The sequence below is a fragment of the Balaenoptera musculus genome, chromosome 6 (genome assembly GCF_009873245.2).
Source record: "Balaenoptera musculus isolate JJ_BM4_2016_0621 chromosome 6, mBalMus1.pri.v3, whole genome shotgun sequence".
In the NCBI taxonomy this organism is placed as follows: domain Eukaryota; kingdom Metazoa; phylum Chordata; class Mammalia; order Artiodactyla; family Balaenopteridae; genus Balaenoptera; species Balaenoptera musculus.
In genome coordinates, this window is record NC_045790.1 from 27,560,829 (window position 1) to 27,570,427 (window position 9,599).

Below are 9,599 nucleotides of genomic sequence, written 5' to 3' on the forward strand. Positions count from 1 at the left end.
GTCTACCAGTCCCTCAAAGGTATACAACTATTGTATAGATAAATATTTTTCCTTTTTTTTATATTTTATGCATTTTTGTCTTCGTAAAAAGGTTTCCACAATTTCTACATTGTACATAGGTTTTCATTTTTATTGTCTTTCTCACTCACTAAAATATAAAATTCATGTGGAAAGGGACTCCAGCTATCTTATCATTGTATCACTAATACGTGGAACAGCATCTAGCATATGGCAACAGCTTAATGAGTGTATTGTGAATAAATAAAAGATAAATAAAATTATTTCTATTTCTGTAAAATTTATGCATATGCATTACAATTGAATCAACTAAAATGGTCTGAAGTGGGGAAAAGACATTTCCCCCTCAGAATATGGCATATGTCCTTCAAATTAACAGTGTAACAGGACCTCCAACCATTGTTCAAGTATCCCAAAACTCAAGATTCATGAATAGATCCAATAAGATACAGAGTTTTCTAATAGTTCAGTCACTGATGATTTTTGTACTAAAGTTTTACATTAGATATCTCCTATATGTCACCTGAACATCACATCAAAACTCTTTTGCTGTGTACTGGAAACTTCATCTGGTAAATCTTCACCTGACCAAGATTTTTCCCACTGGTCTAACAGATTCTTTTTTTTTTTTTTTTAACATCTTTATTGGAGTGTAATTGCTTTACAGTGGTGTGTTAGTTTCTGCTGTATAGCAAAGTGAATCAGCTATATGTATACATATATCCCCATATCCCCTCCCTCTTGCGTCTCCCTCCCATCCTCCCTATCCCACCCCTCTAGGTGGTCACAAAGCACCATGGTGATCTCCCTGTGCTATGCAGCTGCTTCCCCCTAGCTATCTGTTTTACATTTGGTAGTGTATATATGTCCATGCCACTCTCTCACTTCATCCCACCTTACCCTTCCCCCTCCCCATGTCCTCAAGTCCATTCTCTGGGTCTGCATCTTTATTCCTATCCTGCCCCTAGGTTCTTCAGAACCTTTTTTTTTTTTTAAGAATCCATATATGTGTGTTAGCATATGGTATTTTGTTTTTCTCTTTCTGACTTACTTCACTCTGTATGACAGACTCTAGGTCCATCCACCTCACTACAAATAACTCAATTTCATTTCTTTTTATGGCTGAGTAATATTCCACTGTATATATGTGCCACATCTGCATTATCCATTCATGTGTCAATGGACATGTAGGTTGCTTCCATGTCCTGGCTATTGTAGATAGTGCTGCAATGAACATTGTGGTACATGACTCTTTTTTTTTTTTAAATATTTATTAAATACCATGTTTTATTTTTAATCAAATGTTTATATCATTGAGCTTCCTCAATATACTCTTGTGAATTTTCACATATATGGATACTGGCTGAGTTTGGTTGGACTCAGTGGAAATCCAGTATATGCAGGTGATGCTGCAATGTAAGAATGTGGTGGGAAGATTGGTTTGTACTGAGTCTGATGAATGGTTGGGGATGGTAACAGACGAGGATTTATGCCCACTGGGACTTGGTGAACTATGCCACGTGCATGGGAGATATTATAAGTTGGATGCTGTAACACAGGTCTTGAGGTACATGGAGAGGCTAAGAGGTGAGCCACTGGTGCAACACTGCTGAGGGTAGCTGATGATGGGTATGGAAGTAGAGTAGGCTGCCCTCCGAGGTGCATATTTCCAGCCAGATGGGCATGCACAGCTGTGTGATTAGGACTTCCATGAGAAAGAGTGAATGGATTACTGGTAACACTAGTAGGGATATAAGCTTGCTGTCTTCGATGTCCAAAGTTTCCATTCCACTTTTGATGCCCAGATCCAAAGTGCTGAACCTGACTGAAATTCAAATGCTGCTGCTGGAATGCTGATGTCAGTTTTTGCTGATGATTACCTACTGCGGAAGGCTGATTTAATCTTCCAGGAGCAGATCGTCCTTTTATTAACGGCTGGCATACAGAATCTGTGTTTGCCATATGCTCATCAGCATTTAATCCATTTTCTAGTCCCATTGGTGGCACCACAACAGTACAAACAGCTGGTTTGGTTTCTGTGTCAGCAGAGGTTACCAGTTCTGTGTTTTGATGAGTATCCACCACAAAACTGCTCTCTGCAAATGGATTGTCATGTCCTGAAGAGTCTGATGTTGGACAGCCATCCACAGTATCACAACTACTTTCCTGTTCTTCATCTGACATACTGTTCGGTCTCTTGCAAGGGGATGGGCTGGACTGCCCTGAGGAGCTGGTGCTCAGAATACTATCAGGACTACTTAATGAACAAATCCGATCAATATTCAAAGTGCTCTGGCACGCTTCACAATCCAGATTACCTTTACATTCTCTGAGTGAATGTCTCTGCGACGTCTCTTCCTCATCAGTGTCACTGCTAATGGTAATCACACTCACCGCAGGACTCGGGGAGTCAGCGATGATGATGGTTTGCCGCTGTTTATCTGAAACTGATGAATCAGAGTCCTGCCTGATAGAAGTTTCACAACAATTTCTTGCCTCTCCTTCTGAGTTATGATTGTCCTCTCTATGCAACTTGCTTCCTCGACATCTTTCCCATTTACTATCTTTGGAGAAATAAATGCTGATTGTGGGATATTGGTATTCTGCAATGAATTACTCCTGTTCTGGCACAGTTTATTTTTCTTGGTGGTGGCAGGCTGAGGCCACACACATGTGCAATGCCCACACTAATTGGCTGAGGGGCTGATAAGGTGATCTGATTGGTTAGAAGAGGTTGTGGCATCACTGAGCTGTAATGACTGCTGTGTGAAATCATTTTCCCCCAGTCTCCGAGGCTTTGTGAACCAGCCATACCCTCAGAAGCTAATGTAGTAGTAGCAGGAGCCATGGGTGTTATCTATTGCCAGGCAGGTACCAGCATCTGCTGTGTTCTACCAGACCATGTCTGAGAAAGAACTCCTGGTTGGATCTGTAGTGGCTGCATGGCTGGGGCCTGCATTACAAGGGGTACTGTATTATCTACCCTTATTGAATAACTAGTGGGTTTACCATGTGTTGCAGGAATACCTTGAATAGCTGGTGGACAGGTAATCAGTGTCTGCTGAAAAGCATCACCACAACCAAAATGAGCAGTTCCAGCCTGCAGAGGAATCCCATGGTGCACAACTGAATGAGCAGATGTGGTTAATGCCTGACTTCTTAATGTGCCAATTTTAGTAAAATTTGCTGTCAGATTAGCAGTACTGCTTGGAGCAACTGGTCTCAAGAGTGAAGTTTTATTGTGATTATTTGTGTCACATGAGTTTGGATGGGACTTACAAATATCCATCATATGAAAACAGGACTTCACATGGTTGCTATGCGGGAAATCTAGAAGATGTTTCATATTAACAAAAGCATGGTTCAAAGTCTCTGCTGGAGTAATTCTTAAGTCTGCATCAATCAGCATCATTTTTTTCAACAGACTAACAAATTCTCTTCTATCAGCTTTCTCAGCCAAAAGATCACTTCCTTCCAAATCCATCACTGTGTTCACATGTACTATATCATCCAGACTGTTGAATATGTACTTTCTGGCTTCTTTAGACTTCATTCCTGTCTCAGCCTCATGTTCTTCCAGTGTCTTTAATCTCCAACCAGAATGAGAGATATCTGTTTCTCTGCAAAAAAATCTTGTGGATTTTGTACCCACATTTAACAACTGTTCTCCTGGTCAACCTTGAGTCTGAGAAATGTATCAAATCTGATCATACTCCAAGGCTCCTGGGTAGAGAGGCCATCCAAGGAATAATTCTGCAATCACGCATCCCAGTGACCACATGTCTATGGCTTCACAAAATGGCATCCCCAATATAATCTCTGGAGCTCTGTAGTACCGAGATTGCAGATATGTTGAACAGTCTTTGATACGTGACTGGCAGACCCAAAGTCTATTACTTTAACCCTATATGGCTGTCAAACAGGATCCACCAACATAATATTCTCTGGTTTGAGGTCTGTGTGAATTAAACCAAGACTTTTCAATTTTTTCAGTGCAGTGGCCACTTGCTGAAGAATGGGTCGAATTACTTTTAGTGGCAGAGGACTGAACTTATTTTGTTTCAGAAAGTCATACAAGTTTTGTTCCAGTATCTCAAAGACTAAACAAGTATGGTTACGGTGCTGAAAGCATTCATAAGCTCGTACAAAGTTATATTCATCAGCATTTTCAGTACTGAGCCTTGCTAATATGTTCACTTCTATCTGACCTTGACGTGCATAAGAAGGGTGGTTCTTCAAAATTTTGATTGCTACAATTTCATTTGTCCCTTTTTTCCAGCATTTGACTACCTGGCCAAAAGTACCTCGACCAAGAAAATCAAGGACTTCATAAGTATTTTTCATGGAGCATAAGACTTCATGCTGTACTAACTGATAGTCACCTTCTCCAGTGGTACAGTTCTGTTTTGTTCCTGTGGTAGTTGTCACAACTGTCACTGGATTTCCCATGTTGGTTTGCAACATTGCAGGAAGTATTGACAACTCATCCACAATCTGCATTGCGCTATGATTATCCAACTCCTCACTCTTGCGCTTCAATCCACATCGCTGGGGGCCTTCTAGGAAATTTAACCTGTGTCACCACGCCCCAATCTGAGGTGCCTCCACTTGAGTTTGCTGCGCCTGAGCTGCTATAACCTTTGTAGCACCCGCAATGCTTTTTAAAACAACAGCACTTGTCTGCAATGAAAGGTTGCGTCCTCGAGGTCTGTTAAATGGTATCTTTGTCTGAAAAGCACTACCCTTAGCGGGAGGATGAGAATTTCCAACGTTTCTACCATTCACATAGGTCCGTGGATAGTTTCTTTCCTGGAATACACAACTGCTTGGCTCTACTTTGAGTTTCTTCACACTACAAAAGGCACTTGGCTGAGTTTGATAAATATACGGTGGGTAGACCAAGACTTGTGAGGCCATACCTTCCTAGAGGCCTGCGCTCTCCCCTCTTCGGGCGGCCGCAGCCCTGAGCATGTCCGGGGTGGGTGCGGGGCTGTGTCGGGGACAGGGAGCCAGGCGCTTCAGCAGGTGGCACCACCCAGCCCGGGCTCAGCCCCTCTCCGTGGCCGCTGCCATCTTGTCTTGGCGGCTGAGAGGAAACGGTGAAACACCTTCCCCCGACCGCTGCTGCTGCTGATCTGGCTGCTGAGCGCCGGGCCCGTGTCCCTCATCTTCCTTCCCGGGGATTTGGGGAGGGGACGGCTTGGCTAGGGCGAAGGGGTGGTGAAGAGGTCGGGCGGCCGGCCTCCCACTGCAGGGGCCTACGGGCGGTGCGCAGTGCGGGGCCCACGGCGGTTGGGGCCCATTCCTGACGCCCCCGCCGAGAGAGGAGAAGGAAGACAACAGGGAGCGGCGACGGCGGCGGCAGGGCCCGCGGCTCGGTCTCCTCAGGTCGCCGCGCTGCCGGCAGTCGTCACGGAGGCGGCTGCCGCCGGCCGCCCCACTCTCGGGCCCCTCCTCCGCGCCCGCCGGCCTCTGTCGCCGCCTCCGCAGCGCCACCACTCGCCCGGCCGCTCTGCGCGCCAAGCCCGGGCGGCCACATGACTCTTTTTGAATTATGGTTTTCTCCAGATATATGCCCAGTAGTGGGATTGCTGGGTCATACGGTAGTTCTATTTTTAGTTTTTTAAGGAACCTCCATACTATTCTCCACAGTGGCTGTATCACTTTACATTCCCACCAACAGTGCAAGAGGGTTCCCTTTTCTCCACACCCTCTCCAACATTTACTGTTTCTAGATTTTTTGATGATGGCCATTCTGACCAGTGTGAGGTGATACCTCATTGTAGTTTTGATTTGCGTTTCTCTAATGATTAGTGATGTTGAGCATCCTTTCATGTGTTTGTTGGCAATCTGTGTATATTCTTTGGAGAAATGTCTATTTAGGTCTTCTGCCCATTTTTGGATTGGGTTGTTTGTTTTTTTGATATTGAGCCGCATGACCTGCTTGTATATTTTGGAGATTAATCCTTTGTCAGTTGCTTCTTTTGCAAATACTTTCTCCCATTCTCAGGGTTGTCTTTTCATGTTACTTATGGTTTCCTTGGCTGTGCAAAAGCTGTTAAGTTTCATTAGGTCCCATTTGTTTATTTTATTTTTATTTCCCTTTCTCTAGGAGGTGGGTCAAAAAGGATCTTGCTGTGATTTATGTCATAGAGTGTTCTGCCTATGTTTTCCTCTAAGAGCTTTATGGTGTCTGGCCTTACATTTAGGTCTTTAATCCATTCTGAGTTTATTTTTGTGTATGGTGTTAAGGAGTGTTTTAATTTCATTCTTTTATGTGTAGCTGTCAGTTTTCCCAGCAGCACTTATTAAAGAGGCTCTCTTTTCTCCATAGTATATTCTTGCCTCCTTTATCAAAAAAAAAAGGTGACCATATGTGCGTGGGTTTATCTCTGGGCTTTCTATACTGTTCCATTGATCTATATTTCTGTTTCTGTGCCAGTACCATACTGTCTTGATTACTGTAGATTTCTAGTATAGTCTGAAGTCAGGGAGCCTGATTCCTCCAGCTCCGTTTTTCTTTCTCAAGATTGCTTTGGCTATTCAGGGTCTTTTGTGTTTCTACACAAATTGTGAAATTTTTTGTTCTAGGTCTGTGAAAAATGCCATTGGTAATTTGATAGGGATTGCATTGAGTCTGTAGATTGCTTTGGGTAGTATAGTCATTTTCACAATATTGATTCTTCCAATCCAAGAACATGGTATATCTCTTCATCTGTTTAAATCATCTTTAATTTCTTTCATCAGTGTCTTATTGTTTTCTGCATATAGGTCTTTTGTCTCCTTAGGTAGGTTTATTCCTAGGTATTTTATGCTTGTTTTTGCAATGATAAATGAGAGTGTTTCCTTAATTTCTCTTTCAGATATTTATCATTAGTGTATAGGAATGCAAGAGATTTCTGTGCATTAATTTTGTATCCTGGGGGAAGGGGAAGTGTAAGCTGGGACAAAGTGAGAGAGTGGCATGGACATATATACACTACCAAATGTAAAATAGATAGCTAGTGGGAAGCAGCCGCATAGCACAGGGAGATCAGCTCGGTGCTTTGTGACCACCTAGAGGGGTGGGATAGGGAGGGTGGGAGGGAGGGAGACGCAAGAGGGAAGAGATATGGGGATATATGTATATGTATAACTGATTCACTTTGTTATAAAGCAGAAGCTAACACACCATTGTAAAGCAATTATACTCCAATAAAGATGTTAAAAAAAACTTTTGTATCCTGCTACTTTACCAAATTCATTGATTAGCTCTAATAGTATTTTGGTAGCATCTTTAGGATTCTCTATGTATAGTATCATGTCATCTGCAAACAGTGACAGTTTTACTTCTTCTTTTCTGATTTGGATTTCTTTAATTTCTTTTTCTTCTCGGACTCCTGTGGCTAAAACTTCCAAAACTATGTTGAATAATAGTGGTGAGAGTGGATAACCTTGTCTTATTCCTGATATTAGTGGAAATGGTTTCAATTTTTTACCATTGAGAACAATGTTGGCTGTGGGTTTCTCATATATGTCCTGTATTATATTTATGTAAGTTCCCTCTATGCCTACTTTCTGGAGGGTTTTATCATAAATGGGTGTTGAATTTTCTCAAAAGCTTTTTCTGCATCTACTGAGATAATCATGGTTTTTATCCTTCAGTTTGTTAATATGGTGTATCACATTGATTGATTTGTGTATATTGAAGAATCCTTGCATTCCTGTAATAAACCCCACTAGATCATGGTGTATGATCCTTTTAATGTGCTGTTGGATTCTGTTTGCTAGTATTTTGTTGAGGATTTCTGCATCTATATTCATCAGTGATATTGGTTTGTAATTTTCTTTTTTTGTAGTATCTTTGTCTGGTTTTGGTGTCAGGGTGATGGTGGCCTCGTAGAATGAGTTTGGGTGTGTTTCTTCCTCTGCTATATTTTGAAAGAGTTTGAGAAGTGTAGGTGTTAGCTCTTCTCTAAATGTTTGATAGAATTCACCTGTGAAGCCGTCTGGTCCTGGGCTTTTGTTTGCTGGAATATTTTAAATCACAGTCTCAATATCAGTGCTTGTGATTGGTCTGTTTATGTTTTCTATTTCTTCCTGGTTCAGTCTCAGAAGGTTGTGCTTTTCTAAGAATTTTTAGATTTCTTCCAGGTTGTCCATGTTATTGGCATATAGTTGCTTGTAGTAATCTCTCATGATCCTTTGTATTTCTGCAGTGTCAGTTGTTACTTCTCCTTTTTCATTTCTAATTCTATTGATTTGAGTCTTCTCCCTTTTTTTCTTGATGGTTTATCAATTTTGTTTGCCTTCTCAGAGAAACATCTTCTAATTTTATTGATCTTTGCTATTGCTTCCTTCATTTCTTTTTCATTTATTTCTGATCTGACCTTTATGATTTCTTTCCTTCTGCTAACTGTGGGGTTTTGTGATTTGTTTTTGTTTTTGTTTTGTATTTCTTTTTCTAATTGCTTTAAGTGTAACGTTAGGCTGTTTATTTGAGATTTTTCTTGTTTCTTGATGTAGGGTTGTATTGCTATAAACTTCCCTCTTACAACTGCTTTGCTGCACCCCATAGGTTTTGGGTCATCATGTTTTCATTGTCATTTGTTTGTAGGTATTTTCTGATTTCCTCTTTGATTTCTTCAGTGATCTCTGGGTTATTTAGTAGTATATTGTTTAGCCTCCATGTGTTTGTATTTTTTACAGTTTTTTTCCTGTAATTGAAATCTAGTCTTATAGCGTTTTGGTTAGAAAAGATACTTGATACAATTTCAATTTTTGTAAATTTCCCAAGGCTTGACTTGTGACCCAAGATATGATCTATCCCTGAGAATGTTCCATGAGCACTTGAGAAGAAAGTGTATTCTGTTGTTTTGAGATGGAATGTCCTATACATATGAATTAAGTCCATCTTGTTTAATGTGTCATTTAAAGCTTGTGTTTCCTTATTTATTTTCCTTTTGTTTGATCTGTCCATTGGTGAAAGTGGGGTGTTAAAGTCCCCTACTATGATTGTGTTACTGTCGATTTCCCCTTTTATGGCTGTTAGGCTTTGTCTTATGTATTGAGGTGCTCCTATGTTGGGTGCATAAATATTTACAATTGTTATATCTTCTTCTTGGATTGGTCCCTTGATCATTATGTAGCGTCCTTCTTTGACTCTTGTAATAGTCTTTATTTTAAAGTCTGTTTTGTCAGATATGAGAATTGAGTTCCATTTGCATGGAATATCTTTTTCCATCCCCTCACTTTCAGTCTGTATGTGTCCCTAGGTCTGAAGTGGTTCTCTTGTAGACAGCATATATATGGGTCTTGTTTTTGTATCCATTTATGGATACAGTCCATAGTCCAGTCTATGTCTTTTGGTTGGAGCATTTAATCCATTTTCATTTAAGGTAATTATCAATATATACGTTCCTATCACCATTTTCTTAATTGTTTTGGGTGTGTTACTGTAGGTCTTTACCTCCTCTTGTGTCTCTTGCCTAGAGAAGATCCTTTAGCATTTGCTGTAAAGCTGGTTTGGTGGTGCTGAATTCTCTTAGCTTTTGCTTGTCTGTAAAGGTTTTAATTTCTCCATCAAATCTGAATGAGATCCT

At 40.9% G+C, this 9,599-nt stretch overlaps 1 protein-coding gene across 1 annotated transcript; it reads right to left on the bottom strand.

Annotated features, from left to right (window-relative positions):
- Positions 1 to 1,289: 1,289 nt before the first annotated feature.
- On the bottom strand, positions 1,290 to 5,027 carry LOC118896448 (homeodomain-interacting protein kinase 3-like). The gene is given in 4 exon segments (XM_036854218.1): positions 1,290 to 2,540; positions 2,543 to 2,689; positions 2,692 to 3,879; positions 3,882 to 5,027. Coding segments are annotated over 4 exon segments (3,567 nt in total). The 5' UTR covers positions 4,936 to 5,027; the 3' UTR covers positions 1,290 to 1,362.
- Positions 5,028 to 9,599: the final 4,572 nt, after the last annotated feature.